Here is a 23,319-nt window from a genome sequence, read left to right as displayed (position 1 = left end):
TGTACTGGTTGCAGTTATACTGTGGCCAAAGCGGCTTGAGACTATCTGGTTTGCGTGGTCTGATGCCCAACAATGAATCCTGAACTCAGACACAAGTGGCTGCAGTTATTTGTGCACATTTCCTATTTCTCGGATGCTGAATTTGCTTTGTGCTTTAAGCTCCTATTAGCAAGTTATTGTCACAGATCCAAACATTGAGTTTGATTCTATTCTTTTTGTTTCCATCAAAACAGAAGTATGATCACTGCTCATGCTAAGAACACATTCTGGATCAAATTTATTGAGGCTTTTTGGTCCAGTAAGCGAAATAAAATTATGTTAGTTGCATGTTCCTTACAAATGTAAAAAGTATTTTCAATGCCCACAGTCTTTCTACAGATTGATTTTTTCTGTTCCCTTTTCCTGCACCGATATTTTTCATTGCCCTTTGCGAGTCTCTTTGATCCCTCCTGTAAATGGTTTACCTCTGCCTTGAGTGCTGCAATCTTTCTCACTCTCTTGGATCGCAGCTGCTTTTAGATTTTATTTCAGCATTGTAAACAGTTTCTGAAATAAAAACCTTAATTTGATTTCAGTTCACAATTTTTCCCATCTGTGGTTTGGGGACTGTGCAACCAGACAAGATCTGCGTGTAAATTCTAGTCTAATTGTTATCTATGACTACTCCTGGTAAATGAAAGGTAAATGAGATATTTAAGTACATTTTTGCTTTATTTATTGTGACATAATAAACAATAAATTCAGTTTCAGCCATCAGATAATTGGAGAGGAGCAATTTTATTGCAGTATGTATGTCAATTGTTCACGAGCGTGGAGCTTCCCTTTAATTATATTGGGCCTTATATTCTGATCCCTACGGGTGTGTACGGGCTGTGTACACACCCGTAGGGACATCGGACATGCCGGTTTCAGGCATGCGAAGCCGTTAGAAATCTTATGCCTGGTAAAAGCAGGCATAAGGCCTGCTTTTACCAGCATAAGGGTTGGAAGAAAGTAAAAAAAATGTAATTTTTTTCGCTGATTTATAATTTTAAAATACTTTTAAAAAAGGTAAGTTTATTTTTAGCCCCGTAAAAAACTTTAATTATTTTTTTCAAAAAAATGGCCCAGAAATTCGGGTCTCCACGGGTGAGTACGCACTGCGCATGCGCAGGAAACCGGCACTTCCATTCACCTGAATGAAGGGGTTCAGAGGTCGAACGCGTGCGCGGGAGAGGCTGCGCGTGCGCATCGAACTTCGTTTTTTTTTACAGGTTTTCCCGGGAAGGTAAGCCTGCAGAAGTTAGACATGTGAAAAGCAGGCGTAAGGCCTGCTTTTTACAAGGTAAGTGGTGAATTAATTAAAATTAAAACATTTTTTCCACAGGTTTATTATTTTTAAATACTTTAAAGCAAGGTAAGTTTATTTTTAGCCCTGTTAGAAAATAAAATTATTTTTTTCAATAATTTAAATTATTGTTTAAAATAGTTATTTCATGTAATTTATATTTATTTAAAAAATGTGATTTTTAACAAAAAATTATTTGAAGATTTAGTGCTGTTTTGGGGCCGTAGTATTTATAAGTCGTGACAGCTCTTCCTGTCAATCTTATGAATGGAGCATTCCCTGCTCCAATTGGCTCCCCATGGCCCATGTGATCCCAGGGGACGCATCGAACTAACTGCGCCCCTGGGATACGCAAGCACTGCGCGCCGGCAGCTGGACCAGGCTCCGGATCGGAATTCCACGGGGACCCACAGCTCAACGGCCGACGCGCAAGGAAAGTGCAGATCGGGGGCTAGCACCTGCGGGAAGCCCACAACCCGAATTTCTGGGCCATTAAATTTTTGTTTAAAATATTTAATTTATTGTAATTTCAACTCATTTTAAAAATGTGATTTTTAAATTTTTTTTAATGTTTTAGTGTCTTTTGGGGTGATCTCCATTCATATATTTGACAGGTCTATCTGTCAAGTGTGTGAAGGGAGATTCCCTTCTCCTATTGGCTCCTCATGGCCCACGTGATCCCAAGGACGCTTGCGAACTGCCTGCTCATCTGGGATACGTGGGCCCTGCGCATTTCGAGTTTGGAGAGGCTCAGGAGCGGAAGTATACGCACCTCAGGAGCCCTCAGGTAAGTCCATTGTTTTTTTCCAGATCGGAGGCCTCCGCATGCAGGAAGCCTCCGATTGGAAAACACGGCCCAATGTAAATTGTGACAATTATGTGTAGTTGAGTGCTACACCGCATTACTCAATCTATACTTAGTGTTACTTAAACAAGAACATAGGAACAGGAGTAGGTCATTCAGCCCCTTCAGCCTGTTCTGCATTCAATTAGATCATGGCTGATCTGTACAGTAACTCCATTCACCATAAATGGAAGGCTTTTCACTTCAGGAGGAGCAACCATGCACCTCCAGGCCCCACAATGATAGTTTATAACTCCCCTGCCCCAGGCTCTCCCACTACTGAACGACTTACCAGAGTGCTGTGGACTGTTCCTTCGGTCCCCAGCGGTGGCCTTCTGCTGACAGACATTGTGCTCCCTTCTGCTGCCAAACATTGTGCTCCCTTCTGCCAGCCAGTTGCTGCTTCCCACCAGTTTCAGGCAGAAAACTAACTGGGGGGTATGCAGATGAGTCCCGAGAGTTTAAACTTCTCATGCTTCACACTGCCAAGTGGAAAGGCAAGGAAGTGATGATGAATCTTTACAATACATTGGGAGGCCACAATTAGACCACTAGGTACACTATTATAGAAAAAGAATGGATGATATCAAGGATGACAGGATATAGTTATGATGAGAGACCCAGAAAATGTAATTGGAACTATTGCAGTGCATGCTTTTCCCAGTTGATGTTGAATTTCATGCAGGGTCATAAAACAGGCATTCGGATACTGATTTGCAAATTCAAGGCACCTAATGCCGGTTTCAGACGGCTGCCTAGGACTTTTGAAAGTTGCCTGCAGGGGACATTGCAGCCCAAAAGTTGTCTCCCCAATGCAAACTTTTTGCCCAAAAACAGGCACGACAAGGACCAATTTATCCCTCAGAATGAGATCATGGGGACAGTAAGGGACAAGTGAGGAAGAAAGGGAGACTGAGACAATGGAGTCAGCAAGAGAAAAAACATTTAACATGTAAATGTATAAATCTATTGTACTAGTTGCCAAAAAATAGTATTTTAAACTACAAGAGATTAGTATAACCATCTGAAACTAGATTTTCTTTAGATTTCAAACAATGTAATTTCTACTATATAATGTCTATAAAACTGATATTCTGTCAGTTTGGAGAACTGTTTTTTCTTAATAATGGTAACATTTGACTCAAAATTTAATCAGTTCCAGTTGAGTTCGCTGCCAACTGATTTCTGAATCCACACTGAGCCAAAAGGCAGGAAACCTTAATGTATAAAAAGACAGAACAGGTACAGTCAGTCAGTCAATGGAACCTCCTCTGGGAGGAAAACAATTGAATAATATGAATTTAGTGGAAACTGAAATGTAGTCTATGTGTCACATATGGCTCCCTGAGTAAAGTACTGTATGTAATGCCTAAGTTAAGCAGAAGAGACAATCAATGGAATAATTTAAAATCTCATTAATAATTCACTGCTGATGGTGGTTTTTCACTTTTTATCAAACTTTTTTTTAACAGTCAAACTTCCTATAATGTAGTTTTCAGTTACTATTTAGACACACATTTCAAAGTCGCTAACATATATTTTCTTTCCAAGTGCAAATGTGAACTTGGATTTTCATTTGCTTCAAGGTTACCTTATTACTTCAGGACAGATATTTCAAAGGATACTTAGCAGAAGTATGATGTGCGACTCCGCAACAAATTGAGCTTGGCTGCTCCCGTGGATGTAACTCTGCGAAAATAATGAATTCAAATATTACAAAAATGGGAGATCAAATGTCCTAGAAAATAATTAATAATTAACAGAAATTATATCTATTTTTGTTACTTTTAAATATAACTTGCAACTTATCCAGACTGGGCAAGTTTCAATGGTTGCTGAGAGGGTTGCTAGATCATGCCTCACAGAGGAAAGCTATTCTTCAAGACACAGTACACCAAAGTCAAATGCTATGAAGCAACATTCATGGCAACTGCACAGCTGTCTGTGCCTCAAACAGTTTTATGTTCTTGGTTGATGAGGGAAACACCTAGCCCATTCATAACAATGGCTGGGAAATCGTGACCACAGAGTCAAACTAGTAACACATTTACAAATATAAAATGAGATTTAAAAAATATACATATTTAATTTTGAATGACAACAAAATTCATTAAATGCAATACACATTCAAGAAAATGAAACCTAAAAATATGGTTGCCATTTTCTTTTCTTCCAGAAAGGACCTTCTTAACAAACCTCTCCTGATGGCACTGGCACAAAACCTTTCTGCACATCACTGGCACATAGTCACTGACAAGGCTACACACTCAGGGGGTGATTTTGTGACTGGGGGCGAGTTGGAGGCGGGACTGCTGCTTGTCGGGTCGCTGTCCCACCTCCATCGATTTGTGGCCAATCCCCACTATTTTCCCTTGATTGACCTTGTTAAGCCTGCCCAGCGGGCTTAGCAGGCCAATCAAGGCAAAGCCGGTTGCAGAGCACGTCAACATATGACGTTTCATCTGTCAAAAAATTTTGACAGATGAATTGTTATCGTTTGACAGTTCTGTGAAGCTGTCAAACAGTGACAATCTCTGCAGTTTGATGAGGTTTTGCATACAAGACCCCATCAAACTTCTTTCTTTTGCAGAAATGAGATATTTGTTGCATCTGAGAATGCAACGCCATCTCTCATCTGTAACACGGAGTTACGACAGTCTCCGCATACACACCGACTGAAGCCTGCAAGAAGAAACAAAAGAACATTTTTAAAAACACTTAGCACTTACCTCAGATACTCACCTCTACACTCTTGCACCCATCACTTACCTTCACACCACACTTTTGCACCCGACCCCCGCAGACGCAGTTCTCGCCTCACCTCGCTGGCGAGTTTCGGAGCCTTAGGGAAGCCCACACTTGTGAGGGCAAAAAGGGGATAATCCTATTTTCTGCCTGTTAACAGGCAGTTAATAGGCTTTAATCCCTTCCCGCTTTCAAGGAGACGGGACCCGGCGCGGGACGGCTACCCGCCTTCTAGGAAGATGGCATGGAGGCAGGTTGGGGGCGGGTTTGCCACCCGCCCCCAAATTCTACCATTTTCCCGGCAGTCCCGCCTCCCCAGGGCTGGCAAAATTGCCCCCTCATTGTTTCATTCTTTTACCCATGTCAGAAATAACCCTATGGACAGCTCTCATGCACGCCTCTGATCAACCAGCAAACATGCGACAGAAGCAGGATCCACTAAGGAGTCTTCATTTCAAGGTTGCTGTACACACGCCAACTCTAGCCAGGACCCTCAAGGGATTGAGGGTGTGGACAGCACACAGGTGCTTGCAAGTTATAGGGAGGGAATTCCAGAGCTTAGGTCCTCGGCAGATGAAGGCAGGGCCACCATTGAGCGATTTAAAATCATGGATGCTCAAGAGGCCAGAATTAGAGGAGTGCAGATATCTCGGGAGGGTTGTGTGGCTGGAGGAGATTACTGAGATAGGAAGGGGCGAGGCCATGGAGGGATTTGAAAACAAGGATGAGAATATAAAAATCGAGGCATTGCTAAACCGAGAGCAAATATAGGTCAGCTAGCACGGGGTAATGGGTGAACGGGACTTGGTGCGAGTTAGGACATGGGCAGCAGAGTTTTAGATATCCTCAAGTTTACAGATGGTAGAATGTGGGAGGCCGGCCAGGAGTATGTTGGAATCATCAAGTCTAGAGGTAACAAAGGCACGGATGAGGGTTGAAGCAGCAGATGCGCTGAGGCAGGGGCAGAGGCGGGCGATGTTATGGAGGTGGAAATAGGCGGTCTTAGTGATGGAGCGGATATATGGTCGGAAGCTTATTTTGGGGTCAAATACAACACCAAGGTTGTGAGCAGTGTGGTTCAGCCTCAGACAGTTGCTAGGGAGAGGGATGGAGTTGGTGGCTAGGGAGCGGAGTTTGTGGCGGGGACCGAAGACAAAGGGCTGGATTTTAATACTGGAGGCGTGTAGGAGGCGGGACTACAACTTTCAGGGTTGTAGTCCCGCCTCCATCGAGTTGTGGCCAACCCACGCGATTTTCACTTGATTGACCTTGTTGAGCCCACCCAGTGGACTCAACAGGCCAATTAAGGGCCACCCGGCAACAGGTGACGTCACAGATTGACATTTCATCTGTCAAGAGCTTTTGACAGATGAAATATCAGCGTTTGACAGCTTTTTGAAGCTATCAAGCACTGACAATCTGTACTCCAAATTAATTCCTTCCTCTCAGGCTGATTTAGAGATCTCTTCAGAACAGAAAGCTGAATGCTGCAACTTTTGACAGCTCGCGGCCATTCTGCTTTCTGTGCCGGTGAGATGAGGGACTCCCGAGACCTGAAGGACGGAAGGCTGTAAAGGTAAGAAAAGGTAAGTAAAACTTCTTTAAACACTTTACACACACCAAACACACTTACCTCTGCACTCATGCACTCATCACTCACCTGAACAACGGACATCTGGAACCTCCAAGCCCTTCAGCCCGACGGTCCACCTCGCTAACTTGGCGTGGTTTGGAGCCATCAGGAATCCCACACTTCAGCAATAAAAATAGGGATTAGGCTAAAAACTGCCTGTAACTACCTGTTAACAGGCAGTTAATTGGCACTAATCCGCTTCCCGCCTCGGGGAGGCGGCTCCCAGCACAGGTCGGGTATCCGCCTCCTTTGAAACTGGCATGGAGACAGGTTGGGGGTGGGACGGGTTTGTGCCCCCCGATTTCGAGATTTTAACCCCTCCAATCCCACCTCCACGGCCCAATGAAAATCCTGCCTGACATGAATCTTGTCATTCATGTGGAAATGACTTATGAAGTAATACTGGGTGGCCTGCTGGTGGCGCTGTCCAGGGAGAGCATAAATACTTGGGTATGGGCCCAGCTTGCACAGGACATTCTTTAACAGGAACTAGTGAAGGACACAACTAGATCTTCATGTTGAAAAACAGTTGATTAAAGCCTTGTTTAATACTCAGACTAAGTGCCTAGTAGTTTTCTTACATCACTGCCTAATGGCTTCGGTCTTCCCAATATTTAGTTGGAGGAAATTTCTGCTCATCCAGTACTGGATGTCAGACAAGCAGCCTGACAATTTAGATACAGTGGAGGGGTCGAGAGAGGTGGTGGTGAGGTAGAGCTGAGTGTCATTGGCATACATATGGAAACTGACATTGTGTTTTTGGATGATGTCGCCGAGGGGCAGCATGGAGATGTCCACAGATGTGCAGGTTAGGTTGATTTGGCTATGTTAAATTGACCTTAATGTTAGGGGGTTAAATACGTGGGGTTACAGGGATAGGGTGGGATATGTGTCGGTGCAGGCTCGATGGGCCGAAATGGCCTCTATCTGCACTGTGGGGATACTGTGTGTATACTGTGTGTGTGAGATGAGAAATAGGGTTTGGGGTGTCCTATTGTAACTTTTGCAGCTATGGTAAGAAGCTGTCCTTGAGTTGGTCAGTATGTCAGCCTTACAGTAAGGTAGGTCCTTCTCAGGCCTAGCTGCCATGAAACAATGGCCACCTCAGTCCCAAGAGGCTAATACTGAGACACAGTGGCACCTCAGCACTCAGATAGCACTTATGATGAGCATCAGATTAGGGTTACAAATTCACACTTTACACAAAGGCACTGGCGGAGAGCACGGCGGTAAGAGGCACTAAGTATATACATGCAGTAGGGCTTGTAAATATTATTATGGTACTAGCTTACGCCACTAATACAAAATGTAAAGTCTGTGGGTTGTTTAGTTAATTAATACACAGACTACCAGAGTAACTTAAAACAGGACTTTACTATTCGAAGGTCAGGGCGAATCTGCCAAATAAATCCTGACACAGCACTTATATACCGGTGTGGTCACCGTCGGTATTACAGTATACAGAAGCCAACAAAGTAGTGCCACACCTAAAATAGTTCTCTTAAAGGTGAACGGTTACATACAATGGTTTTCTTAAAGGTAGACGGATACATACACTACAATCCTCCCTTTTTAGCTTACAACATACTTAGTCCCCCATTAAACATAACATATATTCAACTTCATGTAAAACAATTCACAGGTATAATCTATGCGGGAAACAGTTTACAGATTCAGTCTCTGCGGGAACAGTTCACAGATTCAGTCTCTGGCCTTGACTTGGTCCGAACAACATCTCTGTGGTGTTGCCGGTTCACATTGCTAGCGTGACTCATCCAATAGTCTTTCCCTTGACTTAACAGCTTGAACTTCCATCCTGCTGAACCAGCAGTGCTGACTTTTACAAACAGCTGGACTGCCTTGGTAATTTTTCCTACTTGCCAACTGATTTGGCTCCCTTCGTAGGGCCCACGTACATGATCTGGTAGAAGTGATAATGATTTAGATGGTTATCACCTTCTGCTTCGTCTTTTTCTTTTCTGCTTCTTGGAGGCTCTTGGGGCTCCCTTATCAGCTGCCAGCTGTAGTGCCACCATCTCCCTATGTTCCTTAGACTTTAAGTGCTTCATCCTGATTTCTGCACTTTGGGAGTTTTCATCACAAGCTGGGCAGACCAAGTCCTCGTAATATTCCATGTCACTCAACAGGTCATGGTAATATTCGGTGTCATCCTGAACTAGTCTAGCGAGAGGGCCTGCTACTTCTTCCTTACCCAACTGGACGTTAGCCGACTGTGTTCCCTCCCTAGACATCTTTCCTGAAGAGACTTCTTCATGCGTTCATATTCATCCCGCTCTTCCTGGGTTTCCTGCAAATCCTTCACTAATGACCTCATTTGTGATTTCAATACTTCCCCTTCCATTGGGGATTGATTGATCGGGCTATTCAATCCTTCTACTGGAGCAGCTGTTTCAACATTCTGTTGTTCACATAGACGTGATTCAGCGTACTTTTGGCATCCCAGTAAAATCTGTGTTGCAACCTCAGCTATTTCCATAACTTTTGAGAGCTCCGAACTCCTTCCCTTTGAAGATTGAAGCTCGTGTTCAGATTGTTACCATTGCAGAGTCTTGTCCCTCAGCATATGAAGGAGTTGGCTGACCGTTAACTCTTCCACGGGAACACTGTGGATCAGAGTCTTCTCCATTTCATCCACCTTTTCCTCCAATGCTTTCACCTTCTTTTCCTCTTGTACTTTGGCTTTCAGCGCTCGGAGAAGTTGCGCCTTGATGCTCTCTAGCTCATGTTCAGGGGCCATTCTTACAGTCTCTGTGTTTCTTACAGTTTCCTTTTCTTCCACTGAAAGGATTCCCAGTTGAATCTGTTCTTCAAGTTGTTGAACCTCGGTCATTGCCGCCTCATATTTGTCTTGGGTTTCCTTCAATATTTTTATGAGTTCTTGGACATCTTGTCTTTCATGTTCTGCCATGTCTTTCACCTCTAATTTCTCATCTATGGATGGAACTTCTACCGATGAGTCTGTCTTGGCCTTGAGCTCATCAAGAATTTCCTGCAGCCTTTGGACTTCTTGCTCATGTTCAACCTTCAGTTGCTCATATGCTTCTACTGAAACTAGCTTTTCGGAGGTTGCCGAGTTAATCCCCTCCAGGATTGTAGCCTGGGCCTGTTCATACTGTTCCTTCAACTTCTCAAACTCTGCTTGTAAGGAGTCGTAGAGAAGAACGGGAATAAAATCCTGGCTTCCTGAAGATTCCTCTTCATTTGCTCCTTCCTGCAAATATTCTAACTCCTGAACAGCATAAGGGAGATGTGATCGGTAATTGGTCACAATGGCTCTATGGTCGCTCTCTGCTTGAGCTAGCTGCTTCTGTTGTCTTTCCAGATTCTCCCATTCGGTGTCATTGAACTTTTTCATTGTTTTCATCTCTTGTTCGAGACGGTAACTCACTTGTTCTACTTGCTGTCGTAATTTGAAATAAAGTTGAGTGCGAGCTCGGTGTTCGTCAGTCATGGATATGTCCGTAAACTGAACAGACTCAGAATTCTCTGTCAAACTATGTTGTCGTTGTTCGGTGGAGTTCTGTTCTGAAACTTTGTTCTTCTCTGGAGCATAAGCCTTTATGCATGCCTTCATTCTTCCAAGCTTAGTCGGCAAGTCCATTTTAGCCTTGTCTTTCATATTTGGGTTGGTCTTATCGTCATCCGTTTCAGAATCTGAGCTGATTGTCTGCACCGAGTCCTCACTCGTTATGGCTTTTAGATAGTGCCATTCCATGTCTATTTTCTTGATCCACTCCCGTCCCAGAAGTGGTGGTCCTCCCTCAGGTAGTACGTATAAGTTCATTCTTGGGTGTTCTTTACCCCCATCTCTCACCTTGACTCTTATCTTCCCCATGGGGTATACTTTATGCCCCGTGTATGTCTGCAATACGAACTTGGTATCTCTTAAGGGTATATGTGAGAATAGCCGGTGGTAATCCCTTCGATTTATGACTGATAGAGCTGATCCAGTGTCCAACTCCATTTTCACTTGGACTCCAGCTATTTTTAGCATGACCCAGATAGTTTGTAGGTCAGCTTCCTTACTCACATTGAGAATTCTCAGACTGCCCAGCTCCTGGCCATTTGGGTCTGAGTCCGAATTCTGTTCGTCTGAACTCTTCTCAGCCACCTTGTGTACCTTGTTGTACTTTTCCTGTGATGGCTTCCTTTGGTTGTTGGTCTTCTTTCCTGACCGGCATACCTTAGCTATGTGACCCAGTTTGCCACATTTCCTACATCCCTGGTTCTTAAACCAGCATTGGTTCTGGTCGTGTGTTGTCTTCCCACAACGATAGCATTTTGTTGTACTCGAGGAAATTTGATCCACACTGAGTGCCGCTGCCTTTAGCTGCATTTCCGCAGTTCCCTTCACTGCGGCTTCGTGCGATGCTGCAATAAGGACAGCCCTGTCAAGTGTAAGGTCGTTCTCTTTGAGTAGTCGCTTTTGCATTCCTTCCTTTGACAACCCGCACACGAACTTGTCTCGCAATGCCTCTGTCAGATTCCCTCCAAACTGGCAGTGTTTCGCTAGTCTACGCAGTTTGACCAAGTATTCTGCGTTGCTTTCATCTTTCCTTTGCGTTCTCGCATAGAATTTGAATTGTTCCGCCAACATCAACGGTGTGGGGTTCAAGTGATCCTTCAGAACAGTCACAATATCATCGAAAGTCTGATCCGCCGGTTTAGCTGGTGCTAGTAGATGCTTCAAGAGCCCGTATGTCTTCGCGCCCATCGAGTTTAGCAAGGTTATAGCTTTGTCATCTTCTTCTATTTTATTGGCCTCACAATAGATCTCAATGCGTTCCACATACGTGGCCCAGTCTTCTACCTCGGAATTAAAATCGTTGATGTTACCACGCTTAGGCATCTTCCTCTCTTCCTGATAACACCACGGATTATTTCTTTAAATTTTCTTTTTTTTTCTTCAAGGTGGTGGTTCCCGCAAAAATGGCGGTTTCCCGCGCTTATCTTCTCTCCCCGCCCACTTCAATGGCGGTTCCCCGCTTCTGTCTTCTTCTCCGCCTAATGGCGGCTTCCCGCGTTTCTTCCCCTGGCGGGAGGGGTACACTTTCCCCACGGGTGACGGCCGCTGGCTTTCAGGTTCACAGCCTGCGCATCGGCTTCAGTGCTTTCCCTTTTCTCGGCAGGGCAACCGGCGCTGGGTACACCCCGTTGACGGCGAACAGTTTCAGCCGCTGGGCTGGCTCTTGCTCAGTTCCCCTTGCTCGGGCTCTGTCTCTCTCCCGCTCGCTCGGCTCTACCGGCGCTGGGTACACCCCGTTGACGGCGAACAGTTTCAGCCGCTGGACTGGCTCTCGCTCAGTCTCCCTTGGTCGGCTCTGCCTCTCCCGCTCGCTCGGCTCCCAATCGTGCCTCCCAGCCCTCTCGCAGTCCGGTGCTTCCCTCCCTGGCTGCGGCTGAGTTTTTATATCTTCCCGCGCCTACGCTCCCGGTCGCAGCGCTTCGTGGCTTCGGTCGCTGCCCGGCCTTTTTTGTCGGTCGCGGTCTAGCTGTCTCACGACGCCGTTGCGTCCCCAGCCTGTCTGTACCGCGGCTTCCTTGCTCCACGCTGCCCCAGTCTCAGCGCCTCTGGGCCCGACTTCTGTCCGGCTCCTTTCCCCCTCGACCGTGGTCGAGTGCACCGCCCTTATCCTCCGGTTATTCTTTTTACTTTTCCCTTACTCACAGTCACCGTGGCCGGCTTGCTTCTCGTGCTGATCGGCTCACTCCTCACCGTGGCAGAAGGGACAGTCAGTGCCTGTTGCTGATGGAAGTCTTTGTCTCTGATTTCTTCCTCCTTTCCAGCTCTGCAGACTCGAGTTTTCTCCCAGCAGAATGACGAGGGCGGTTGCCTCTTCTCGACGCTCGTTAACTGTTTCGGATGTATTGTTGCCGCAGGGTACGATTGGACTCGTCGCCACTGTAAAGTCTGTGGGTTGTTTAGTTAATTAATACACAGACTACCAGAGTAACTTAAAACAGGACTTTACTATTCGAAGGTCAGGGCGAATCTGCCAAATAAATCCTGACACAGCACTTATATACCGGTGTGGTCACCATCGGTATTACAGTATACAGAAGCCAACAAAGTAGTGCCACACCTAAAATAGTTCTCTTAAAGGTGAACGGTTACATACAATGGTTTTCTTAAAGGTAGACGGATACATACACTACACAAAACACAATCAGAAAATTGAATGGGCCACTAAATGGGCAGAAAATGTGTGTTAAAGATCTCCCCATTGGTTATGTGTTAACAGCTGTTAATTAAACATGAATGATTGGAAATTCTACTCTAGTATGTCCACACTTAATTCTCTGTCACTCTACTGCTAAGGCATGTTTTGTGACATAATCATTAGTTTTAAGTGGGACAGCAGTTTAAATTTTCATAACACCTCTGCAATTGCAAAAGAAATTAGCAAGTTTTTAAAAAAAATAGTCTATATTAACTTTTACTGCGGCATCAGTTATTTAGAAGCCATATTGGTTGAATCCTACCACTGCTTAAAACACTACTGTCATGCACCAGTAAATCCAAAGACAGAAAATGTATTGCTAGTCAAAGCCACTACCATGTTTGCCATACTCCATTGATATCAGTTTATCATCAGCTTACTAATCTCACAGACTGGCGGCGGCATTCCGGAGCCACATCCTTGCTCCTGTACTCGAATCCTCTCGCTATGAAGACCAACATACCATTTGCCTTCTTAACCGCCTGCTGCACCTGCATGCTTACCTTCAGCAACCGGTGCACAAGGACCCATATGTCTGAATGACTAATGTCCACAGACATATGGGTGGTTCATACATGGAATAAGAATTGACTGCTCAAACAATCAAGCCTTTATTCCATAGAACATGTATAATATATATCCTATCATCGATTTAATGTGCTGATGGAAAATTCTGCATTAAAAGTCTGTGATCACCAAAGATAATAAAAGCAATATTTGAAATATCTATTAAAAGAACGACTACCCCAATAAATAAGGCTCGTGATTACATTCTTTAGTCTTGGTGAAAAATACTGGCAACAGGAAACTCTTTCAATCAGAAGACAGTTGGAATTTCTGTAAAGATCTTAGCGGCTGGATTTTCCTTTGAATGGCAGATTAGCAGCAGGGCGGGACCTCTGCCCGTCCATCTGACCCTGCCTCTAACCTCCTGAAGTGGCAGTGTTAATGAATAGTTCTATCAAAGTGCTCGAACATAAGGGTGGGGTTTGCAATAAGATAGAATCCATATGGAAAGAGTTAAGAAATAGGAAGGGAAATGATACAATTCTTGGTTTGAACTTTAAGCCACCAAATACCAGAGGTGAGATACAGTGGGGAGATTTGCAGACAGATCAGAGAGATTTTTAAATACAACAGGGCAATAATATGGGGTGATTTTAACTATCCCAAAATAGACTGCAATAAATATAATACTTCAGATTAAAGTGGGGAAAGCTTTTTATAATGCATCCAGGATTATAGATCAGGAAAGAAGTATTGCTTGCTATAGTTCTGGGAAATTATTTGAGGCAAACAGCTGATGTGAGAGTAAGAGAACAATGGTGGGCGAAGGGAGGGGATGCACAAAAAGCCAGAGTCAGAGGAATAGACTGCCTGGGTGGAGAAGTTCTAGAATAAAACCAAATCAGTAAACTATTTTTTTGGGAAATAAACCAAAGATAGCAGATAATAGCAGATACTGAAGCATCAAGAGATAATGTCAGCTTTATATTTAATCTTTAGGTTGGCTTATTATGCAATCTGTTACAAACTCAAGGGAAATCTAGACTGTGTGCATTTTAAGCTAGGACAACACATCAAGACCAGAGCAAGACTTTTCAACAATAAATCAATCTTACAATCTTTAGGTTGCATTATTTTGTTTGGACAGAGGAAATGTTTTGCTTGTGCACTGCTACTAGAATTGTGAAGAAATAACCTTCATAATGTAAAAGAGCCAAATTTGATTCAGAATAATTATGTTTAATTTTAAACTTTTATTTTCCATGCCCCCAATGGTTCTGTTGGTAAATTCCCCAATTAGTGTGGTACTAAGCTGTACAAACCTAGGAGGTCTATATTGAGTTATAAAATCTCAAGTGGGCAGTGGTAGGAGCACTACAATTGACCTTACTGTCTCTGGGCGAGAGATAGGAAAAATCCACCAGGATTCCCACTCCTGGTTGCTACCCAGTAACTTCTGCTGGAAAGTACATCTGGGCAGATATTCAGTGGGGAAAAAATTAGATCTGACTGTGATGCCACCCACTGTCAAAGGACCTGCCACTTGGGCAAGGCACTGGAGAGCTGCCAGTGCTGTGGAAGTATGACCCAGGGTGATCTTCAGAAGAGCAGAGCTGAAATAGAGAAAACACATTATTTAAAAAAAATCCTGTTCTCGTCAGTCAAACTGGTGGATATGAATATATTGGAATGAGTCAATTGACTTTGTATTTTTGCAGTAACAGACTGTGCAATCCAATAAGCTCCCATTATAGAAAACATTAGTGTATTTTCAAAATTATACCGTGCCTGAAGAGTAACATGAAAGTTCATGATAAAAGCTCAGAATATACTTTAGAGATGAATCATTTAACGTTAGATCAATTTCAGTTGCAATGTGCATGATTTGTGCGTAGGTGTGTTTTATTGGAAGGTTGATTTTTTTTAATGTAGGTGTACACTGCACACGGGTAGTCACAGTAATTGAAATGTGCCAACAATCCAGTTTGAAAACTATTATCCATGATTTGTTCCACTGAACGTGATGGGATTTTAACGTTGGATGAAGATTCCTGGATTTATTTAAATGTGTACTTTTATATCTACTGTCACTACTCCTTATTTGAAATGGAACATCAATATTCTCTGGAAAATTTGATTTTATTTCCTTCTGGTCACTTTTTCTATAAGTGATATACACGATTGTGTCTAAGAAGCTTTGGCATCCTACTTGGCCCCAAGATGAATTATCTTCCTTGTATCTGGTCCATGACCAAGACTGTTTTCTTTCACCTATCTACCCATCTCTGCTTCTCCGTTTTCTTCAAGAAAAGCTGATCCATATCTTCATTTTCCACTCCCAGTCTTTCATCTACTCTAACAACAACTTCCATTTATATAGTGTCTTTAATGTAGCAAAACGATCCTAGGTACTTCACAGGAGCAATTATCAAACACATTTTAACAAGATATTAGGACAGGTGACTAAAAACCTGGTCAAAGAGATAGGTTTTAAGGTTTAGAGCAGTTTTTATATGGTCCTATTCAGGCATATATGAGCTTTGCGATCCATGAATCCAAAGTGCAAACATAAACTTATCAATAGGGACAGATGAGGCCATGGCAGCTGGAACTGGGCTAAATTCACCATTTTGCAAAATTCCTATTCACAGCATGTGCACAAAGGGCCACTCAATTTTCACGAGTCTTTTTGAACCCAAATACATATTTGTAAACAAAATGATTTTTTAAAATAATTTTATAAATACAGGAGAGCATTGGAATATTCGTGGGAAAAATTGGGTTGGTTTGCGCCCCATTAGCGTCCCCCCTAGTGCCCGGGAGCAGCGCCGCTGACGCCTCCCGCAAAATTCAGCAGGTTAGCGGCGGCGGTAGCCAGTTGTGCCCCATGGCGCAGCGCCACCGGCGATGATGTCATCGCCGAGCAACGCGACCCCTTAGCGCCCCGCCGTGGCCCCTTACCGCCCCATGGCAGAAATTCAGCTGTGCCCCGCGTAACTGCCGCGGGCAATGTCAGTGAACCAGGCTGACATCCGCTCGTGAGGTGGTAATTAAGGGAGAAGCCCAGCTGCGCCCCACACCGCCATTTCATTGTTTTGGCCGATCTTGTGGCAGCCCTTGGCGTGGGCCATGGCCGCCATTGCGCAGTGCGGCACCGTGTCTTGGTGCTGGGCTGCGGCCACGGCATCATGCCGCCCTGGTGAGCTAGTGGAGGCTGTCAAACAGCCTGCAGAGCGGACAGCGTCCCTCCTCTTTAATGGAAGGGGAGGGGCGATGAAACGCGTCAGCGCTACATGGAGCAGCCGCGTAGTGCTCTAACGCTACCGCGCTTTGCACCCCAAACACCGCCCCGAGAGGAAGTGGAGCGCCCGAGATAGCGCTCCACTTCCTTGCCAAGGCAGTAAGCCCAATTTAGCGGCCGGGGCGGTACTCCTGCGCCGGACGCTAAATGGCTGGCGCTAATTCGGTTACTGCCCCCAAACAGGATGTAACCGAATTTCTCCCCTGTCAAGTCTAGAAGTAATAAAGGCATGTATGAGGGTTTCAGCAGCAGATGAGCTGAGGTGGGGCGGAGACGGGCGATGTTACAGAGGTGGTGGAAGTAGGCAGTCTTGGTGATGGAGGGGATAAGCAGATATGTGGTTGGAAGCTCATCTCGGGGTCAAATAGGATGCCAAGATTGCGAATGGTCTGGTTCAGCCTCAGATAGTGACCAGGGAGAGGGTGAAGTCGGTGGCTATGGAATTAAGTTTCTGGCCGGGACCCAAAACAAATTTAGTGGAGGAAATTTCTGCTGGACTGGATGTCGAACAAGCAGCGTGACAAATCAGAGACAGTGGAGAGGTTAAGAGAGGTGGTGGCGAGGTAGAGCTGGGTGTCGTCAGCGTACATGTGGAACCTGATGTGTTTTCGGATGACATCACCGAGGGGCAGCATGTAGATAAGAAGTAGGGGAGGGGCTAGGATAGATCCTTGTGCCACTGCCTTATGGAACTTTGTCCATAAACACCTTCACCAACAATGCTTTCAACTTCCAGACTCCAGCTTTAATCTTCTTGTTTCCCTTTCTCTCCTGTTCTGTATCCACCTTCTTTTCACTTTTTCAAGTACCCCGAGATCTTACGTAAGGAGCACTTTTAAAATAGTGCTCAATATGTACAGAAATGTTATTGTTGAAGTAAGATATTGCATTTGTGCATGTGTTTTACTGATTGCAACTGATGTCTGAGAACCAGGTTCTCTTTCAGTACACCTACTGAGATCAGGGGCATCACTGTTTTACTTTGTGAACTTCAAAGGCAAGTAAGTCCTATCAATTGTACATAATCCCAAGTGTAACAAAACATATATCTGGGAGTGGGGTTTCCTGTCATTTATAATGTAGCATAGGGAACCTTTGCATTGGTATGCTGTTATTTGCTATGCTTCTTTACCATCCTACAGTTTCCTATTTTGTACTTTAAAACTGTGGTACATATTGGAGGCAGTCTGGATACCTCCTGTGACATCATAAAATTCTGTTCCAATGATGTAATGAATGGTGACCCCAGACTACAGTTATTGAGCTTTCAAGTAGATATGTTATTTGAGCCCTAGAGAAATAACATTTTAAAAGTCTATAGATTGCACTCACCAAATGTTTTATTTGTGGCCCCTGCTACAATACTTTGGTTGTCTCAATAGCAAAACAGGACCCAACTTGTGTAGATTACAAGCTTTTTTCAGCTTCAGTAGCAACATATTTCAGGAGGAAAATTTCCATTTATTTTGCAAATTAAGCATGCACACATTTTGTCTGGTAAATGCAAAACAATGATTTGATTACAATTTCAATCAGGCAAATATATAAAAAAAATGGACCTGTTGCTCTGCATTTTGATAGTAAATAGCTTAGTAGATAACCACGGGCCTCATTTCTGGATAAATTAAATGAATGTAAGTAAAAGTTTGTTATTATTACAGCATGTGTGGTGGCACAGGCTGTGTTTTTTCCTAATTAATATAATTACATCATTTATAAATACAGGGTTTTTGGTTTTTTAAAAACTAAATAAAATGTATTGTGGACATAGAACTCGGGGTGACTGCAATTCAGAATTTATTCCACTCGTGGGGAAGACCTGTATAATTGAGTTCTTCCTCACAGAATAAGTTCTGCATTTTACAGTTCCCTACTGAGTAACCTATTTCTTTCATCTTGAAGTTTTCATTAAAAATTAATAATTAAACCATCTTACAGGTATATGTCTGCATAGGAATTAAAATGTCAAAGTACTCTCTGTCCTGCTGACTGAACAGTTTCAGTTATTTATTTTCATTTGTGCCGTGAACCATCGTCTACTGGGAGATCGGCTGAGACTTCCAAAATGGATTTCTCCCGGGAGCTCCTATTAGCCAACGCAAAGAAATGTTCAGCTCTTTCCTCTGTGCTGGTGTAATTTCAAACTACAGTACGACTCACTCCCGAAGTAAATATATATTATTTTTAAAAAAGAAGCATGTTATTGCTCTTTTTTGGGATACAAAATTTAGCAGTGTGCAACTGCAAGACTAGAGTCACTTCTCCAAGAGTACACATTTACATTCTGCTGTATGAAATTGAACCAGGAAGAATGGATTTTCTTTATGTACGGTGACTGATTTCACAAAATACTTAGAGGATGAATTTCCACAGGGGCTCTCTTGCTCATCTACTGTAACTTGGTGTTAGAGCTGTGGAAAGGTGAGAAAAAAATGGGATGAACAGCATATCGCCGTTTTTCAGCGGTTTTTGTGGCTCTTCTGCCGAAGTGACAGCGAATGAGCAGGAAAATTCGAATGGCATTTCACCCCCTTAGTTTATATTTTGCAGAAAATACTAGTCTGTTCCTGATAATTCAAAGCTGTTTATGCCCCCAAAAATTTGAATTGTCGTGCAATTCAAATTCACCAAATGCATTAAATGAAACAGAGGCCTAGAAATGCGATAAAGCCCGTAAACAGGCGGTGCCACCGCAGGGCAAGGTTTGCTCGCACCCATGAAAAGATTGCAGACAGCATCGTTATTTTGGTGCTGCCTGCGAGGTGCTGCCTGCTGATTTGAATGATTGGAACACACAGCACAGTGAGGAACACGCTGCCTCAGGCTGTGCACTCAGCAGGAGGCCCAACGTAGCATGGCCATAGCATCCCTTGAGCGAGGCTGCCTTTTCTTAAAGCAAAGCTGTTATTTTAGAAAGCAGTCTGAGCCCTTAAAGAGGAAATGCCTTCTAAAAAAAATAAAAATCATTTAAAAATAGGCAGTCTTTAGCCTTTAGATCTCAACTGCATTCCGAAATATTTTTAAAAATCATTCCAAAATGGCAGTCTTCAGCTCTTAAAGCTGAACTGCCTTCTGCATGTAAAAAATGGTAAAAGTGCTTCAGCACCAACACAAATGGCTCAATGAGTAAGGGAAAGAGTACACAGGGTCTCGCACGAGCTATGTGCAGGGTGGGGGGGGGGCGGGGTGGGGTCGAAAGTGGAAGAGAGTTCCTCTACCCAGAGGGCCAGGAGTCCCTCCAGAAAGACTGGGCTCGATTTTGCCATTGGGGCGGGCTGGGGGCGTGTCAGCTGCTTTTCGTGTTAGCCACCCGACTCCAATTTGATGTGGGAAAAATATGCGATTTTCACCTAATTGGGCAATTGATTTCCAGCGTGTGGGAACCCCGGCCCACTTAGTTTTCCATCCTGAAAGTCGCCTCCGATGACAACATCAGTGCTGGTGGATTTAAGGTCTGCAAGCAGCCTTGCTTCTTCTGCAAACTGCAAACCTTATGCCCTTTGCTGTGATTGATTCCTCCAGTCAATATGTCCAGCAGTAGGCCAAAGTCTGTACCAAGGTTCGATGACGCCGCCCTGCAAACTCTGGTGGAGGGAGCAAGAGAAAATAAGGAAGAAGCCTCCCCAGCAGACGAAAGCTGTGTGGATGCAAGTGGCCCAGGAAGTCAACTCTTTGTCTATGTGCCGCAGAACCTAGCTGCAGTGCAGGAAGAGATTTCATAACCTTCTGCGCACTGGAAAAGTGAGTATGATTTTCACATCACCCTCAATCAGATCCCCATTGCCTCTCCTCACCAGCACTTGGCTTTGACAAGCTCTTCCTCCACATCTCACTTGACACTGACATTCCTGCACCCTTACCCATTCCCTCTCTCTCTATAGAAACATAGAAGATAGGAGCAGGAGTAGGCCATTCGGCCCCTCGAGCCTGCTTTGCCATTCAATGAGATCATGGCCGATCATCTAAATTCAGTGCCCTGTCCCTGCCTTCTCTCCATATCCCTTGATCCCTTTAGCCTTAAGAAATATATCCAACTCCTTCTTGAATATATTTAATGAATTGGCCTCAACTGCCTCCTGTGGTAGAGAATTCCACAGGTTCACCACTCTCTGGGTGAAGAAATTCCTCCTCATTTCTGTCCTAAATGAGTTACCCCTTATCCTTAGAGTGTGACCCCTGGTTCTGGACTCCCCGGCCATCGGGAACATCCTTCCTGTATCTAGTCTGTCTAGTCCTGTTAGAATTATATAAGTTTCAATGAGATCCCCTCTCATTCTTCTAAACTCCAGCGAGTATAAGTCCAACCGACCCAATCTCTCCTCATACGTCATTCCTGCAATCCCAGGTATCAGCCTGGTGAATCTTTGCTGCACTCACTCCATGGCAAGAACATCCTTCCTCAGATAAGGCGACCAAAACTGCACACAATACTCAAGATGTGGTCTCACCAAGGCCCTGTACAACTGTAGCAAGACATCCTTGTTCCTGTACTCGAACCCTCTCGCTACGAAGGTCAACATACCATTTGCCTTCTTAACCGCCTGCTGCAGCTGCATGCTTACCTTCAGCGACTGGTGCACAAGGACACCCAGGTCTCGTTGCACTTCCCCTTCTCCCAATCTGTTGCCATTCAGATAATAATCTGCCTTCCTGTTTTTGACACCAAAGTGGATAACCTCGCATTCATCCACGTTATATTGCATCTGCCATGCTTCTGCCCAATCACCCAACCTGTCCAAATCATACTGGAGTTTCCCAGCATCCTCCTCACAGCACACACGCCCACCCAGCTTTGTGTCGTCTGCAAACTTGGAGATATTACATCTAGTTCCCTCGTCCAGATCATTAATATATGTTGTGAATAGCTGGGGTCCTAGGACTGATCCCTGCGGTACCCCACTAGTCACTGCCTGCCACTCGGAAAAAGACCCGTTTATTCCAACTCTTTGCTTTCTGTAGTGTATGTGCCTTTAAGTCAGAACTACTTTTACAGCTCCTGTATACTGTAGTACCGGCAGTGACCACACCGGTATATAAGCTTTGTGCGTGCCTCTGTACCCCCAGTCTAGAGACTACCCTCCTCCAGTAAAGACCTGTTATTTGTTAATGTACAGCATCCGTGTGATTATTTAATAATAGCATATCCACTGAACCACGGATCCAACAGTGGCGACGAGTGGCGATTCGAATCTAACTGCAACATAAAAAAAAAAAAAATTGTCGAGGCCAGGAACACGGGCGTCGACCACAAGCAACCGCCCAGCAGTCAGGCAGAGATCTAACTTCGCAGGGGAGGCTGTGGAGAGCCGGGCTTGGTTCCCCAGCCACAACAAGCAGTAAGAGACCGACGACAGGTCCAGCACAGACCCTTCCCGAACAGCGGCGGCTGGAGCCGACCGACGGCGGAGAGAGAGCCGAGCAGCGTCGACGGGGTAAGACAGGGGTGAAGAGCGCAGGGCGCAGCCGGGGGTTGAACACCGAGCGGGGTTGAGGAAAATAAAACAAACCGGAGAGAGAGAGGGTAAGAAACAGCCGGGTTCTAGACTGAGTGGCGTCGAAAAATATAAAAAGAACGTGCATAGCACAGCCAGTGCTCACAGGCTGAACAGGGTCCGCGGGGCGAAGAAAGGGGCGACGCCATTGAGCCACGGAGAAGAAGGAAGAGCGCGGGGGTGCCATTGAGCCGTGGAGAAGAAGGGAGAGCGCGGGAGACGCCATTGAGCCGCGGAGAAGAAGGAAGAGCGCGGGAGACGCCATTTTTAGAAGCCGCAGCGGAGAAGAAGGGCGAGCGCGGGAAAGAAGGAAGGCGCGGGAGACGCCATTTTGTGCCAGCGGAGAAGAAGGGGAAGCGCGGGAGGCGCCATTTGTGATAGTTAACGCACACCCAAGGATGCCGAAGAGTGGCAGTATCTCTACGTTCGACAATAAAGTCGAAGATTGGGCGACATATGTGGAACGTATTGAGGTGTACTGCAGGGCGAATGAAGTGCCAGATGCTAATAAAGCACTGGTTCTGTTAAATTCCATGGGTGCAAAAACTTATGGGTTACTGCGAAATCTAATAACCCCAGAGAAGCCGGTAAACAAGAATTTTGAAAGCATAGTAGAAATCCTACAGGACCACTTAAACCCCACACCGCTGCTGATAGCAGAACGATTTAAGTTCCATAAAAGGAACCAACACAAAGACGAAAGCAATGCTGAGTACCTAACGGAACTGCGCAAGCTATCGAAATACTGTCAGTTTGGAGCGGGTCTAGCAGACACGTTAAGGGACAAGTTTGTGTGTGGGCTACAAAGTGAAGGAACCCAGAAACGGCTTCTATCAGAAAAGGACCTTACGCTGGACAAAGCTTTCAGTATGGCAGTATCACACGAAGCAGCCGCAAGGGGCGCTGCAGAGATACAACGGAGACCGCAAGAATATGGCACCAATGAAATGTCCTATGGAACAGGGAAGTGCTATCGCTGCGGCAGAACAACACATGACCAGAAAGATTGTTGGTTCAAGGACCAAGTGTGCAGACAGTGTGGGATAGCAGGACACATAGCAAGAGTCTGCAGTTCTGGGAAGAAAACCAACAGTAAGAAATCTCCACAGGAGAAGTACAAAAAGGTACACCAGGTGATGGACAGTGGTTCAGATGAACGGAAAAGTGACACAGACTCCGGAAGCAAGGAGCTGGGTTGTCTGAAACTACATGTGTTGTTCTGCCGCAG

General features: G+C 44.8%; 1 protein-coding gene across 5 annotated transcripts in view; it reads right to left on the bottom strand.

Annotated features, from left to right (window-relative positions):
* Nucleotides 1-23,319, bottom strand: part of tusc3 (tumor suppressor candidate 3) — a 921,641-nt gene that overhangs the window by 324,884 nt on the left and 573,438 nt on the right. For all 5 annotated transcript variants that reach the window (XM_085970510.1, XM_085970520.1, XM_085970545.1 and 2 more), the window contains one exon: nt 3,797-3,860. In XM_085970510.1, the coding sequence (XP_085826636.1) occupies nt 3,797-3,860 (64 nt within the window). The remainder of the gene's footprint in view (nt 1-3,796; nt 3,861-23,319) is intronic.

This window comes from Somniosus microcephalus, chromosome 2 (assembly GCF_052327205.1).
Source record: "Somniosus microcephalus isolate GS21.2 chromosome 2, FLI_Smic_1.0, whole genome shotgun sequence".
Classification (NCBI taxonomy): Eukaryota; Metazoa; Chordata; class Chondrichthyes; order Squaliformes; family Somniosidae; genus Somniosus; species Somniosus microcephalus.
Note: the sequence above shows the minus strand (reverse complement) of the source record. Positions and strands in the feature narration are given on the sequence as shown.